This window comes from Hylobates moloch, unplaced genomic scaffold (assembly GCF_009828535.3).
Source record: "Hylobates moloch isolate HMO894 unplaced genomic scaffold, HMol_V3 SCAFFOLD_4, whole genome shotgun sequence".
Taxonomy (NCBI): domain Eukaryota; kingdom Metazoa; phylum Chordata; class Mammalia; order Primates; family Hylobatidae; genus Hylobates; species Hylobates moloch.
In genome coordinates, this window is record NW_026652279.1 from 138,849,694 (window position 1) to 138,866,723 (window position 17,030).

General features: G+C 41.1%; 1 protein-coding gene across 7 annotated transcripts in view; it reads left to right on the forward strand.

Moving 5' to 3' along the window:
- The first annotated feature begins 657 nt into the window (after nucleotides 1-657).
- The window catches only part of SLAIN1 (SLAIN motif family member 1), a 114,655-nt gene continuing 98,282 nt past the window's right edge, over nucleotides 658-17,030 (forward strand). For 2 of the 7 annotated variants that reach the window (XM_032151061.2, XM_032151057.2), the window contains exon 1: nucleotides 658-1,513. In XM_032151061.2, the coding sequence (XP_032006952.2) occupies nucleotides 885-1,513 (629 nt within the window). In that variant the 5' untranslated portion in view covers nucleotides 658-884. Of the gene's footprint in view, nucleotides 1,514-1,778; nucleotides 2,028-17,030 lie in introns of those variants that run through there. The other 5 variants (XM_058438002.1, XM_058438001.1, XM_058438003.1 and 2 more) reach the window with 4 other exon arrangements.

Here is a 17,030-nt window from a genome sequence, read left to right on the forward strand (position 1 = left end):
GTGGTAACAGTTCAAATTTGACTATTTTAGAATAAATAAATAAACACTTGTCTCCTTAGCAGCTGGCCACTCTACCTCTTAGAGAGAGGGCTTTCTTCTCTTTCTTCTCGGTCTCCTGTCTCCCACCATTTTGTTTCTCTATTACCAATGAGTACATGAGTGGCATCGTCCCAAAGCCTTTCTGTTCCCCCTATCTCCACTTTTCAGTTTTTAGAATAACGATCCCCAGCCTTTAAGTTTTCTATAGGATTCGTTAGCCAGTGGCTATTAAGTGCTGTCATGGAGCCTAACAGAGAGCTGGGAAGGGAGCAAACCACCGGGCCGGAGGTGCACTACTCGAGGGCTAGCACCTGCAGCTGCTTCTTGGGGAAGCCCCTGGCTCCCGCAACTGGCTTAGAGACCCGCGCAGTTCGCTGTCCCGGCAGCGGCAGGAGGAGGTGCCTATGGCGGGAAAGTTCAGGCCAGGTCCAATCAGGCACCTGGGATTAGGTAGCGAGGGTGGGTGCGGCTCCCCGGCCCCCACCCGGGCTGCCGGCCCCGCCCCCTGGGTGGGCTTCCCCGCGGTTCTCCGCCCCCGCCCCCGACCCGCCCCCTCGGCGCTCTCGCCCCGCCCCGCCCCGGGGCCGCGGCTAAAACCCGGAGCCGCTGCGACGCCCAGGGGACTGGAGGGACGCACTGAGCATGTGCAGATCTGCTCGGTGGTGGCTGCCGCGGCCGGAGGCGAGGGCCCGGTGCTGATGCGAACCGCCAGCTCGGCCTCAGCCAGCGCGTGGTCGGCCCCCCAGGCCGGGGCGACAGGGAAGGAGCCGTAGCCTCCGCGTGGCCCGAGGAGCCGGCGCGGCGGCGCGCACTCCCCGGCGGCCGCGGCGCCCTCGGGGCCCACGATGATGGCGGAGCAGGTGAAATGCGCCTCGGCGGGGGTCAGCTCTGGAGCGGGCTCCGGGCCGGTGGTGAACGCGGAGCTGGAGGTGAAGAAGCTGCAGGAGCTGGTGCGCAAGCTGGAGAAGCAGAACGAGCAGCTGCGGAGTCGAGCGGCCAGCGCGGCCGCCGCCCCGCACCTGCTGCTGCTGCCGCCGCCGCCGCCCGCCGCGCCGCCCCCCGCTGGGGCCTGCAGCCCGTTGGGTCCTCGGAGCCCCCCGGCCGCCACGGCCACCGCCGCGGCCTCAGGGGGCCTGGGGCTCGGGCTGGCGCTGGGCGCGGGGGGCAGTGGAGGCAGCGGTAGTGGCAGCGGCGGTGGCTCCAGCCCCGCGTTCCCGGGCACCTTCTGCCTGCCTAGCCCCGCGCCCTCCCTGCTTTGCAGCCTGGCGCAGCCACCGGAGGCGCCCTTCGTCTACTTCAAGCCGGCAGCAGGCTTCTTCGGCGCGGGCGGTGGCGGGCCGGAGCCGGGGGGCGCAGGGACGCCGCCGGGGGCAGCTGCAGCGCCGCCCTCGCCGCCCCCCACGCTGCTGGATGAGGTGGAACTGCTGGATCTGGAGAGCGTAGCCGCCTGGCGGGACGAGGACGACTACACCTGGTACTGCCTGGCTCCGCTCCCTCCCCGAGACCCTGGCCTCGGGGGCTGTGGGCACCGGGGAGCGGGGGCGGGGGGCGGACGGGGGTCCCCTCCCGGCAGCCGGCGTGACTCCCCGCGGCTCCCGGAGGGGCCGACCCAGCAGGTGTTGAGCCAGGCGGTGACACGTCCCACGATGAGGCTTCTCACGAAGGCAGAAACGTGTCTTCTAATCGCTCCGACTGCGGATGAACCGCCCCCCCCCCCCATCTGCCAGGGGTTCTGCTATTTGCTGATTGTTGGGTCCCAAGCTCCTCGTTAGCATTAAGTGCAAAATCCATGTCATCTTGTCTTTTTGCTCAGTGCTGCTCTTTTCCCCCGTGTTTTCGGAGGGATGACGGGGGATGGTAGGGGTTGGCCTCTGTCTGCGACTGTTACTGTTCTTTCGTTTTAAACGAACGCTGGACAGGATTTGCGTGCTCTTCCTCCTCGGGTGGCATCGGAAGCCGCGCAGTGATGGATCTCTCTTTATAGAGAGGTTCGTTCTTTCTGTTTGAATTTTGCAGTCGTGTGCCCTTTTGCGTTGCATTTTCGTTGAAATCTTATTTTCAGAGACTGACTTGCTTTTTAAAATGGGGTGACCTCACTGGCTTTCCCATAAATAGTGTCAATAAAGAGGACTTTTCTTGGAGTGGAATGAACAGGTGGGAGGGACTTTTTTATTTATTTATTCATTTATTTTTACCTAGGAACCAACGAGCTGTCTTTAATTTTTTAAATTAAACTGTAGAAGAAAAGTGAGATTAGAGAAGCCTTATTTTCTTATTTCTTGGAAACTTTTTAGCTTGGTCATCAGAAAACTTGAGGCTGACAGCATTTATTCAGTTGACATCTGGTTAGCACTGTCTACTTTCCATGAATGAGTAACTTTAGGGGGAGGCTTGCTGTAGTCCTTCTTTACTTTAGGTCCTTTTTATGTAGGACCCTTTCTGTTTTTCCAAGCTGGGTTTTCATTACTTTCTTTGTGTCTCTGTTGCATGATTGCATCGAAGGGATTGGGAAATGGAGATCCTTACTGGTTTCCTATTGGGAACTGCAGTGTTCCTTTTCCCTTACGCTCTATCATGTGAGAGCTCTAACTGTAAAGTACATTAGTTAATTGGTTTGATTCAAGAATCAAAATACATGGAGTTACAGTAAGCCTTTCAGAGGTGTATTCATCATCCATCTTAATACTTTTTGGCAGCTGTGCAGGTAGCTCAAGGTGTAAAAAAATCAAACAACTCATCACTTTCGGGAACTTTAAGCCATTCTTTCAAAGCTGCACCCTTATTTCTATAAAGCCCAGGGTGTATTGTAATCTCAGTTTCAGCCTGAATGTGGTACTAGAAAATGCTCTCATGATGGTCCTTGGATTTCACTAATAACTCTCAGCCCTTATGCCACTTTCAAATTATTTTAGGTTGATTTAGTCCCTACTTAGCCTTTTCTGATGGTATGTATGTAAACAGTGGAAGGAAACTTGTTTACATTTTTGATGGGGAGATATATGGGATCAGTTTTATGCTTAAAATATTTGCATTTTAAAATTTATTGTGATATTGTTTGTAAATATGAGATTAGTAATCAATAACTTTCTTTCTTTTGAATGGATTTCTGTCATATTTAGTTAGCATCCTACTATTACTAGTATTTTGGTACCTAGGCTTTATTTTTATAGTTTAATTTTGTCCGAATAGCATTGAAATAACCAACTTTAACAGAAATCACCCACTTAGTGGTATTAGTATATTAGCTTTTCAGATGTTTTGAAGCAAATCAAAGTTGAAGCAGGTTCTATTTCATTCAACAAGTATATATGTGAATAAATTAAAGCCTTGATGCTTTACAAATGTTCTGGAGACAAATGGCAGAGAATCTTCCTGAAAACAAGCCTGGGATTAGAATTCCAGGTGGAAAAACAAGGAGGCTTCATTAATCTTAGTGGGATGGACTTAAAAATTTTAAAGTTACCTGATTTACATAATTTTATTATTACATTTTATGCATGAAGATTTTTTTTGCATTGCAAATCTTTTTGATGAAAATATCAACAGGGTTTAATTTTTAAAGTTTAACCCACTTGTTAATGCTTGCAAAGCACTCTAAAGTTCCTTTATCACTGCAGACTATAGTGTCCCTGTCGTGTGGCCTCAGAAATAAGAGTGCTGTTCATTTGGATTCCCTGATATGTTTGCAGGATGGCAACTTATTTTTATTTCCTGTGTTTATTAAGAAACAACTGGAGTGGGTATATAGTACCTCATTTTAAAAATATTTAAAACTACAAGTTTTACATGCTCATTGTAAAAAAACTGAAACATAGACGTAGGTATAAGGTCACAAAAATTATCTTCCTGTCCCCAATTTATTACCGTGACTCAGAATTTACCCTGTTAATACTCTGTAGATCCTTCAAGATAAAAAAATATAATTACAAAAATCAATATACAAACATATACACATCAGTTTTTTTTTTTAACACTTGCCTTTCATTGAACATACATTGGATATTTGTGTATTCATGTGACATCACATCTCTCAGTAACAAAGGCATCATTATTAGAGTAACAATATTAAGGAACAAGTTAATGTTAACTTTATCACCTACGATTTTTCATGCATTTTTTATTATGATTTCATCCCAATGGGTTGAACAAAATTTATTTGCTTATTTATTTAGAATAGCACTTCCTGCTAAAATGTCATAAGTTCAGGAAAGTTTACAAATGTAGATTAATCACTGGATATTTTAGCTATTCTTTTGTGTAAGTATATCTTTTCTAATAAAACCTTAGAATACATTATTTTCCTTTAATTAACAACTTGGACAAAATTTGGGTTAAGAGTTATGTGTATAAGGAAAATCGTGACTAACAGAACCAATATTTTCTTTCATTCATTAGTTAATGATTAACCAGGTCTTTGAGATCTTTTTTCTGAGTAATTATTTAACCTATAAGTAGTATCTTAAAAAAAAAAAAAAGCTTTAAATAGAATGGAATGTTATGCTCTCTCTTTTGACAAAAAACTTTGATGGAACAATTTTCTTATTTCTTTGAATATTTATCTTAATTGAATTTGAAGTCTTGAATGTTGCCTTAATACTACCTGATTATCTTAGCACAGTACTGCTGGAATTAAGTGTCTCAGAAAGTTAAAGTTGATGGCAATTCCAGAACCTGAATTCTTAAGTCCTCTTACGGCCCTATAGTAAAACTCTCATCCTGGTATACTGATTCCTCAGTTATCTTACTAATTTGATAGGCTTAGCTCTCCGAAAGGCCATTGGCTACAAAGGAAAAGGGAAAAGTCTGAGTATCAGGAGCAAATAGAAAGCTCAAAGGGACTAAAATATCCATGCATACATGGGACACAGTGGGATTGGATGCTTTTTCTATCTTTATGGAAGAAATGTTTTTAAGATTTATATTTGTCCCAATGTCACCAGGCTGTGAAGCACCAGAGTACAAACAGAGTAAGTCAGATTGGTCCGAAGTGGCAATGGGAGCCATTAGCTAACTGCATACTAGACCTTCCTGTGACCTGTTTCAGCTCTCTTATTTCAGTGTTGAGGGACAGGAGCTCTGAGGCAAAATGGCTTATGTAAGCTCTTCTAGTTACTGATAGAGTTCAGACTAAAAATCAGATTATTTGTCCAGATTCAGAAGTGTTTACATCACTGATATTTTTTTTTCCCCAGAGCTAGCTGTGTAACTCATTAGTAAGTTTATGAAGTCAATTTAGTGGATTGACCAGCATTTTAAAAAAGTGAAGTGCAGTAAAATAGAAAATCAGAGTTTATCACATCTTATAATACAATACTTGCTTTGATTAAATGTGTTTCAGTTTTATAGATGTGGAAATATTAAAAGTATTTTTGCATTATGATCAAAGTTAGCAAAACTCTATACTGTTTGAAAGCAAAACGGAGAAAGCAGGTGGAAAAGCACTGAAGATAGTATAGTACTCTGAAGGGAAGTTAGGTCTTGCACACCTCAACCAGGAAGATGGTTCTATATGAGAAAATGCCACGATAAAAATAAGTCAGCCAATATAAAATACAGCCATATAAGGAGGCTTTATTTTAGTAGAATGACAATTAACAGAACATTGAGACTATATAAACAGGATGTGGCAAGGATTTTAAACTTTCCCAACTGGGAAAGACAATAGAAAAGTTGTTAATTATACAAGGAAAAATGGTGACTTGCACAAATTAAGGAAAATTTAATGAATGAGATATTCATCTTCCACATGTAATACCAAGACCCCAGACAGCTGGCTAACATCATTGCCAATTTTTCTCAAAGCTGTTGAACACCTTGTACTATACATATGGCACAGCTAAATTAGACCACCTAAACTGTTTTTTGCATAATTGATTTTCAGTGAAAAGACCAGAGGGTGCTTCCCTTTCTGACAGTGCTAATTGAAAATGTACAGTGTTTTCTAGGAGCAAATGGAGTTGACTGAAGTGTATGACATGTGTTTGAAATAAGTAACTTTTAAATGTTGAAGTGAAGTGCTGAAGTAGTTTAGCTCTAACTGGGTGAGGCAGGGTTGGGGGTGGAGGGAAAGTTTGTTATAGGACAGCTTAGTAAGTAAAGCTTGAACTTCATGTATCCTTTTAAGAGCCTGTTGGAACTAAGTATTGTAGCGGCTATCTAGTTTGATCCTAGCAGGTGCCAGTGACTCAAACACTCTTACAGAGAACTAAAGATTTGTTGATCATGCTTATTAGTGGTGTTGTTTCAGCTTTCCTTAAAATAAAACTTGCGGTGATTGAAGGCTCTTAAAATTATTTGTCTGAAAATTACCACGTATTACTTTTCAGTGCAGGTCTAAAAAAAAAAATATATATATATATATATACACGTATATAAGATATATACGTGTATATATATACACATATATAAAATATATACTTGTATATATATATGACTGTACCATTTGTTTTTTGTATTATCTACAAAAAGATGACTTTAGAACCAAATATTTTGAGAATAACTGAGACTTTGTTTTCCAGACAATTGTCATACTTCATTGGAAACATTCAGGGTTATCATGGGCTTTGTATTATTTTTGGTCTCCCAGCATAGAATGTGGTGTGTATGGAAAAGAAGGGGTTCTATGAGAAGGATAGTAGTTTCTGGTGTGTGTGGTTTGGAAGCAATTGAAGAATAGTTAAAGAAAATTAGAGTGACATTCCAAATAGTAGTTTGAAGTGTATATTTCAAATATAATTTGAAGAATTCTGAAAATTTAGATTAAGACTTTTCAGATACTCTTGCCAGAATCCAATATACCATTAATGAAACTACTGAAGTTGAAAAAAATGTTTATAAGTCACTAGAGTGTATGATGCACTAATGATGGCCAGATAGGATATTGTAAATGTTACTTGCATTCTAATGATAATGAATAAAGTGATTTTTAAAATGACTCTTTAGAAGGTTAGAACTATATAGGAGAAATACAGATTTTTTTTTTTTTTTATACCTTGCCTATCTAATTTTGGAGCTGTGTTGTACTCAAGGAGTTTTTAGCCACATGATCTCTATAACTAGTTTTTTGTATTATCTGCAAAAAGATGACTTTAGAACCAAATATTTTGAGAATAACTGAGACTTTTTTTTCTAGACAATTGTCATACTTCATTGGAAACATTCAGGGTTATTGTGGGCTTTTTCTTTCTTTAAATCCAGCTCTAGGCCAAGTCATAGAAACACCAGGCTCAAAGCTATCCTGCTGACTGTCAGGAGACTAACTCTGAAAATGATCACTTCTGTCTTAATGCCATACATTTGTATAGCACCTCAGTAGTTTTATCAAAATAATATAATACGTAACATGTAAGTGGTTTTCAAAACTCCTCTCGTTAGGCTTATTACAGGAAGCAGTCCTCTACTCCTTCCTCCTACTGAGTCCTTCACACAGGCGTCACTTTATTCTCTACTAGCTGTTTCTTTTTCCTTAACGGTCTTTATACTTTTATGATCTTAGACATCTACACTTATTATGAAAGATGAAAACTTAGCTCTCTTCCACTCACCCTTGACTACCATATCTCTTTTCCCTTCTCATAATAGTTTTTATGGTTTTTCTTTTATATTTAATGTCTGCATTATGATTATAATTTACTAGCTGAGTCCTGTTAATTGCATGTTAAACATGTATTTTCTCTGACCCCGTTGTTCCTCCAAGAGTTAGTAATGGCCTTTCTTCTCTCCTCTTCACTTTCTTTAATTACCTACCAGAAATTATTTCCCCAAACACGCTAAAGGAGCCATAAAATCCCTCATTAAGGTCATACACATTTGGCAATCTGTTAAATCTGCTTTTTTAAAATTTATATTGTAGTGCTATCCCCTCTGAAACTCTTAATCTCATTGCTCTAGTTTTTACTGTTTGCCCCCTAAGCTGGATGCATACTGCTATTGCCATGGGAACTCTTTCAGTTTCTTGGCTAATGTGGATTCCCTTCTTCTTAAATCCTTTTCCTTTGTATTTTATTTATTCTCTTAGGTGGGGCACAGCCTTCATTGGCTTTCTGAGAAAGGATACCTGCATGAGAGGCACACTTTGAGATCCTGCATATTTGAAAATGTCATTGTTCTGCCCTTACATAAGATTCATAGTTGGACTGGCTATAAAAGTCTAAGTTAACCTTTCCTCATGTTTGATGGCACTGTTCCATTTTGTTCTAGCTTCTGTTATGTTCTAGCTACTGAGTGCACTGTGTTTGGGTATCTAATCCTTTTTGACTTATTCTTTTGCTTCCTTTATTCCTAGTATTCTAAAATGTCATGTTGTACCTTAGTATGGGTTATTTTATTTTGTATACTGGACATTCGTGCTCACTTTCACTCTAGAATTGCATGGCCTGACTTCCACTCTGGAAATTTTCTTGCTTTTTTTTTTTTTCTTCTTCAAAATAACTTCCCAGTTTCTTTTCTTTCTTTCTTTCTTTTTTTTTTTTTAAGAACTTGGAACAGACAGATGTAGGTCATTCCATCTGGCTTAATCACTTGATTTTCTTATCTGTCTTATCCCATTGCTAATCTGTCTTTATTTTGTTTTCAGGAGACTTCTTCAACTTGATATTCCAAACTCATTTATTGACTCTTTTGTTTTTGCTATGATAGTCTCATTTCCCAAGCATGAATAAACTGTTTTTTTCAATATCCATGTATATGTGTGTGCTTGTGTGTGTGTGTGTGTGTGCGTGTGAATGTAACATTTTCTTTTAGATGATATAAATTATATTCGTCTTGAAATTTTCATCTGTTCCCTGCAATTGTTTTTCTCTTTGGTTCTCTTTACCTCCTCTACTTTTAGTGTCAGTGTTTCATTTAAAAGGAATATTTCACATATTTGGTGTCACTGGTTGTCTGTTCATACCCAAAGGAGGTATTGAAGCCGATTTAAAGCTCTCCATGGATGGAGCTCCTTGGTGCAGTTTACTAGTGATTGGATGGGTAGCCAGCCCACATTCAAGTATCTCTAGGTCTTCTTTTGGATTCGTCTTCTTCTCTAGGCATAAACCTTCTATACTCCTAGGAGATGTAAGCAAGGCAGTCATTTCTAGGAATATAAAGAGAGAAATGGGACCAGAATCTAACGAGTCAGCATGTGGACTTCCATTTAATGTTTGGTTGAGTAAGTTACCTCATTTCTCCTTCAGCTAAATTTGGTGTGCCTGAAGTCAGGGCTTCTCTGGATCAGCTTATTCACATAGCAAAGTCTCTGGTCCCAGGTTGAGATGAAGAGGGTTGGTAGGACTGGCTGTATGGGAGGAGATTTGGGATTCCAGTTGTCCCTTAGGTAGACTTTCAACTGGATTCACTGCTTTTAGTGCCATGATCATCCCTACCTTCTATGAAATGCATAGTGGGAATGAGATATAGTACCAGACAATAGGAATTGGACTATGGAGTATGAAAGAGAAATCTCCATAAGTGAACATGGCATAGTGGGTCACTTAGAAACTGAATGTGCCTATAGAAATGTGCACTGCTTTTGAATATGCTGTGAGGCTGTGTGGACAAATGAAATATTTGTATCACATAGGCCCTAAGTAATTGAAGACAACTTACTGTGGTGTTCCCCTACAACCAAAAAAAAGACTCTATCAAAAAAAGTGAATGGAAGTATCTGGAATCCAGAGTCAAGCTGGTTGGAGGAAGCTTCCTATCAGCAGAAGAGATCAGCAGTTCTACCATTGGATACTGGAGGTAACAGGCAGAGCAGTGCTTTAGATAGCAGTGCTGATGGTAGCTGAGAAGGATTTGAAAACAACAGGCACAAGCTCAGACAGAAACATGAATTCTCCCAGCAGGGGTTGGCAGACACCTCATACGAGAGAGCTCTGGCTCACATCTGGCAGGTGCCCCTCTGGAACAAAGCTTCCAGAGGAAGGAACAGGCAGAAATCTTTGCTGTTCTGCAGCTGCTGCTGGTGATACCCAGACATACAGGGTCTGGAGTGGACCTCAGGAAAACCCCAGCAGACTTGCAGCAGAGGAGCCTCACTGTTAGAAGGAAAACTAACAAACAGAAAGGAATAGCATCAACATCAATAAAAAGGACGTCCACACGTAAACCCCATCCAAAGGTCACCAACATCAAAGACCAAAGGTAGATAAATCCACGAAGATGAGGAAAAAACAGTGCAAAAAGGCTGAAAATTCCAAAAACCAGAACACCTCTTCTCCTCCAAAGGATCACAAGTCCTTGCCAGCAAGGGAACAAAACTGGACAGAGAATGAGTTTGATGAATTGACAGAAATAGACTTCAGAAGGTGGGTAATAACAAACTCCTCCGAGCTAAAGGAGCATGTTCTAACACAATGCAAGGAAGCTAAGAACCTTGAAAAAAGGTTGGAGGAATTACTAACTAGAACAACCAGTTCAGGGAAGAACATAAATGACCTGATAGAGCTGAAAAACAGCACGAGAACTTCGTGAAGCATACACAAGTATCAATAGCCAAATCAATCAAGTGGAAGAAAGTATATCAGAGATTGAAGATCACCTTAATGAAATAAAGCATGAAGACAAGATTAGAGAAAAACGAATGAAAAGGAATTAACAAAGCCTCCAAGAAATATGGGACTATGTGAAAAGACCAAACGTACATTTGGTGTACCTGAAAGTGACTGGGAGAATGGAACCAAGTTGGAAACCACTCTTCAGGATGTTATCCAGGAGACCTTTCCCAACCTAGCAAGACAGGCCAACATTCAAATGCAGGAAATACACAGAACACCACAAAGATATTCCTAGAGAAGAACAACTCCAAGACACATAATTGTCAGATTCACCAAGGTGGAAATGAAGGAAAAAAAGTTAAGGGCAGTTAAAGAGGGATTACCCACAAAGGGAAGCCCATCAGACTAACAGCAGATCTCTCTGCAGAAACCCTACAAGCCAGAAGAGAGTGGGGGCCAATATTCAACATTCTTCAATATTCACTGCAAGCTCTGCCTCCCGGGTGCACGCCATTCTCCTGCCTCAGCCTCTCCGAGCAGCTGGGACTACAGGTGCCCGCCACCATGCCCGGCTAATTTTTTTGTATTTTTAGTAGAGATGGGGTTTCACCGTGGTCTCGATCTCCTGACCTCGTGATCCGCCCGCCTCGGCCTCCCAAAGTGCTGGGATTACAAGCATGAGCCACCACGCCCGGCCTCAACATTCTTAAAGAAAAGAATTTTCAACCCAGAATTTCATATCCAGCCAAACGAAACTTCAAAAGCGAAGGAGAAATAAAATCCTTTACAGACAAGCTAATGCTGAGAGATTTTGTCACCTCCAGGCCTGCCTTACAAGAGCTCCTGAGGGAAGCACTAAATATGTTGTTGTTGTTGTTGTTTTTGAGACAGAGACTCACTCTGTTGCCCAGGCTGGAGTGCAATGGCTCGATCTTGGCTAACTGCAACCTGTGCCTCCCAGGTTCAAGCGATTCCCCCGCCTCTGCCTCCTGAGTAGTTGGGATCACAGGCGCCCACTACCACGCCTGGGTAATTTTTTGTATTTTTAGTAGAGGTGGGGTTTTGCCACATTGGTCAGGCTGGTCTTGAACTCCTGACCTCAGGTGATCCGCCAGGCTCGGCCTCCCAAAGTGCTGGGATTACAGGTGTGAGCCACCGCATCTGGCCTCGGAAGAACTAAATATGGAAAGGAAAAACCAGTACCAGCCGCTGCAAAAACATACCAAATTGTAAAGACCGTTGACACTATGAAGAAACTGCATCAGCTAATGGGCAAAATAACCAGCTGGCATCATAATGACAGGATCAAATTCACACGTAACAATATTAACCTTAAACGTAAATGGGATAAATGCCCCAATTAAAAGACACAGACTGGCAAATTGTATAAAGAGTCAAGACCTATTGGTGTGCTGTATTCAGGAGACCCATCTCACATGCAAAGACACACATAGGCTCAAAATAAAGGGATGGAGGAATATTTACCAAGCAAATGGAAAGCCAAAAAAAAAAAAAAGCATGGGTTGCAATCCTAGTCTCTGATAAAACAGACTTTAAACCAACAAAGATCAAAAGAGACAAAGAAGGGCATCACATAATGGTAAAGGAATCAATGCAACAAGAAGAGCTAACTATCCTAAATATATATCCACCCAATATAGGAGCACCCAGATTCATAAAACAAGTTCTTAGAGACCTGCAAGGAGACTTAGACTCCCACACAATAATAGTGGGAGACTCTAACACCCCACTGTCAATATTAGATCAATGAGACAGAAAATTAGCAAGGATATTCAGGACTTGAGCTCAGCTCTGGACCAAGTGGGCCTAATAGACATCTATAGAACTCTCCACCCCAAATCAACAGAATATACATTCTTTTCAGAACAATGTCGCACTTATTCTAAAATTGACCACGTAATTGGAAGTGAAACACTCCTCAGCAAAGGCAAAAGAATGGAAATCATAACAGTCTCTCAGACCACAGTGCAATCAAATTAGAACGCAGGATTAAGAAACTGACTGAAAACCGCACAATTACATGGAAACTGAACAACCTGCTTCTGAATGACTACTGGGTAAATAACGAAATTAAGGCAGAAATAAGTTCTTTAAAACCAGTGAGAACAAAGACACAATGTACCAGAATCTATGGGGCACAGCTAAAGCAGTGTTCAGAGGGAAATTTATAGCACTAAATGCCCACCAGAGAAAGCAGGAAAGATCTAAAATCAACACCCTAATATCACAATTAACAACTAGAGAAGCAAGAGCAAACAAATTCCAAAGCTAGCAGATGACAAGAAGTAACTAAGATCAGAGCAGAGCTGAAGGAGATAGAGACATGAAAAACCCTTCAAAAATATCAATGAATCCAGGAGCTGGTTTTTTGAAAAGATTAACAAAATAGATAGACCACTAGCCAGACTATTAAAGAAGAAAAGAGAGAAGAATCAAATAGACACCATAAAAAATGATAAAGGGGATATCACCACTGATCCCACAGAAATACAAACTACCATCAGAGAATACTATAAATAAGTCTGTGAAAATAAATTAGAAAATCTAGAAGAAATGGATAAATTTCTGGACACAAACACCCTCCCAAGACTAAACAGGAAGAAGTCGAATCCCTGAATGGATCAGTAAAAAGTTCTGAAATTGAGGCAGTAATTAATAGCCTAACAACCAAAAAAAGCCCAGGACCAGATGGGTTCAGAGCCGAATTCTACCAGAGGTACAAAGAGGAGCTGGTACCATTCCTTCTGAAACTATTCCAAACAATAGAAAGAGAGGGGCTCCTCCCTAACTCATTTTATGAGACCAGCATCATCCTGATACCAAAACCTAGCAGAGACACAACTAAAAAAGAAAATTTCAGCCCAATATCCCTGATGAACATCGATGTGAAAATCCTCAGTAAAATACTGGCAAATCGAATCCGACAGCACATAAAAAGCTTATCCACCATGATCAAGTCAGCTTCATCCCTGGGATGCAAGGCTGGTTCAACATATGCAAATTGATAAACATAATCACATAAACAGAACCAATCACAAAACCACATAATTATCTCAATAGATGCAGAAAAACCCTTCAATAAAATTTATCGCCCCATCATACTTAAAAACTCTCAATAAACTAGGTGTTGATGGAATGTATCTCAAAATAATAAGAGCTATTTATGACAAACCCACAGCCAGTATCATACTGAATTGGTAAAAGCTGGAAGCATTCCTTTTGAAAACTGGCACACGACAAAGATGCCCTCTCTCACCACTCCTATTCAACATAGTATTGGAAGTTCTGGCCAGGGCAATCAGACAAGAGAAAGAAAGAAATGGTATTCAGATAGGAAGAGAGGAAGTCAAATTGTCTCTGTTCACAGATGACATGATTGTATATTGAGAAAACCCCATCGTTTCAGCCCAAAATCTCCTTAAGCTGATAAGCAATTTCAGTGAAATCTCAGGATACAAAATCAATTTGCAAAAATCACAAGTATTTCTATACACTAATAATAGACAAACAGCCAAATCATGAGTGAACTCCCATTCACAATTGCTACAAAGAGAATAAAATATCTAGAAATACAACTCACAAGAGATGTGAAGGACCTTTTCAAGGAGAACTACAAACCACTGCTCAAGGAAATCAGAGTGGACACAAACAAATGGAACAACATTCCATGCTCATGGATAGGAAGAATCAATATAGTCAAAATGGCCATACTGCCCAAAGTAATTTATAGATTCAGTGCCATCCCCATCAATCTACCATTGACTTTCTTCGCAGAATTAAAAGAAAACTATTTCAAATTTCATATGGAACCAAAAAAGAGCCCATGTAGCCAAGACAATCCTAAGCAAAAAGAACAAAGCTGGAGGTATTTCAAACTATACTACAAAGCTACAGTAACCAAAACAGCATGGTACTGGTACCAAAACAGATATATAGACCAATAGAACAGAACAGAGGCCTCAGAAATAATGCCACACATTTACAACCATCTGATCTTTGACAAACCTGACAAAAACAAGTAATGGGGAAAAGATTCCCTATTTAATAAATGGTGCTGGGAAAACTGGCTAGCCATATGCAGAAAACTGAAACTAGACCCCTTCCTTACACCTTATACAAAAATTAAGATGGATTAAAGATTTAAACATAAGACCTAAAACCATAAAAACCCTAGAAGAAAACCTGGGCAATACCATTCAGGACATAGGCATGGGCAAAGACTTCATGAGTAAAACACCAAGAGCAATGGCAACAAAAGCCAAAATTGACAAATGGGATCTAATTAAACTAAAGAGCTTATGCAGCCTACTGAATGGGAGAAAATTTTTGCAATCTATCCACCTGACAAAGGGCTAATAGCCAGAATCTACAAGGAACTTAAACAAATTTACAAGAAAAAAACAACCCCATCAAAAAGTGGGCAAAGGATATGTCAACAGAAGACATTTATGTGGCCAACAAACATGAAAAAAGCTCATCATCACTGGTTATTAGAGACATGTAAATCAAAACCACAATGAGATACCATCTCACACCAGTTAGAATGGCGATCATTAAAATGTCAGGAAACAACAGATGCTGGAGAGGATGTGGAGAAATAGGAACACTTTTACACTGTTGGTGGGAGTGTAAGTTAGTTCAACCATTGTAGAAGACAGTGTGGCAATTCCTCAAGGATCTAGAACCAGAAATACCATTTGACCCAGCCATCCCATTACTGGGTATATACCCAAAGGATTGTAAATCATTCTACTATAAAGACATACATGCGTATGTTTATGTGGCACTGTTCACAATAGTAAAGACTTGGAACCAACCCAAATGCCCATCAATAGTAGACTGGATAAAGAAAATATGGCACATACACACCATGGAATACTGTGCAGCCATAAAAAAGGGATGAGTTCATGTCCTTTGTAGGGACCTTTGTAGGGACATGGATGAAGCTGGAAACCATCATTCTCAGAAAACTAACACAGGAACAGAAAACCAAACACTGCATGTTCTCACTCATAAGTGGGAGTTGAACAATGAGAACACATGGACACAGGGGAACATCACACACCAGGGCCTGTCGAGGGGTGGGGGACTAGGGGAGGGATAGCGTTAGGAGAAATACCTAACGTAGATGACAGTTGATGGGTGCAGTAAACCACTGTGGCATGTGTATACCCATGTAACAAATCCTGCACGTTCTGCACATATATCCCAGAACTTATAGTAATAAAAAAAAATAAGGAAAATTGGTGAAAAAAGTATTGAGATAAGGAAACTCCACAGTTGACTAACTAGTGGCTCATTTCTGTCAGGGCTGTGGTATTCATGGCTTTTTACGTACGTGGTAGATGGCAACTATGAGTTTCTCATCTTAAGAACACTGAGGACTGGTCATGGTGGGTCACACCTGTAATCCCAGCACCTTGAGAGGCTGAGGCAGGAAGATCGCTTGAGCCCAGGATTTTGGGACCAGCCTGGACAACATAGGCAGACCCCATCTCTACAAAAAAACTTAAAAAATAAAACAGCTGGGTGTGGTGGTGCATGCCTATGGTCCTAGCAACTCAGGAGGCTGAGGTGGGAGGATTACTTGAGCTCAGAAGGTCAAAGCTGCAGTGAGGTGTGTTTGTCCCACTGCACTCCAGCCTGGGTGACAGAGCAAGACCATGTCTCAAAACAAAACAAACAAACAAAACCACAAAGCGGTGATTCCTTCTTGCGACTTTTTAAAAACTGCTTTATTGGAATACAGTTAATATGTAAACTGCACATTCTTGTAATGTACAATTTGATAGACGTTAACATGTATATATACCCAGGAAATCATGACCACAGTTAATGTGTGGTGAACAGATTTCAACACTTGAAGTTTCCTGTGGTCCCTTGTTTTCCTTATTCTTTCCGTCCTGATCCTTGCTACCTCCAACCCAGGCAACCCCTGATCTGTTTTCTGTCAGTTTAGATTAGTCACCCAGACTGGAGTTCAGTGACACGATCTTGGCTCACTGCAACCTCTGCCTCTCGGGTTCAAATGATTCTCTTGCCTCAGCCTCCTGAGGAGCTGGGATTACAGGTACATGCCACCACATGCAGCTAATTTTCGTATTTTTAGTAGAGACAGGGTTTCACCGTGTTGGCCAGGATGGTCTCGATCTCCTGACCTTGTGATCTGCCCGCCTTGGTCTCTAAAAGTGCTAGGATTACAGGCAGTTTGCATTTTTTAAGTTTTATATCAATAAAGTCACAGAATATGTACTCTTCCATTTGTTTGTTTTGGTCTAGCTTCTTTCAAGCTAGATATTTTGAAATTTGTGTTATTACATGAATCAGTAGTTCATTTTTATTGTGGGAGCTGTTAGATTTCATCATTGTAACCATGGCTTGTTTATCCACTCATCTTTTGATGGGCACTTGGGTTGTTTTTAGTTTTGGGTTATGACAAATAAAACTGGGGACATTTATGTTTAAGTCTTCGTATGAACATGCTTTCAT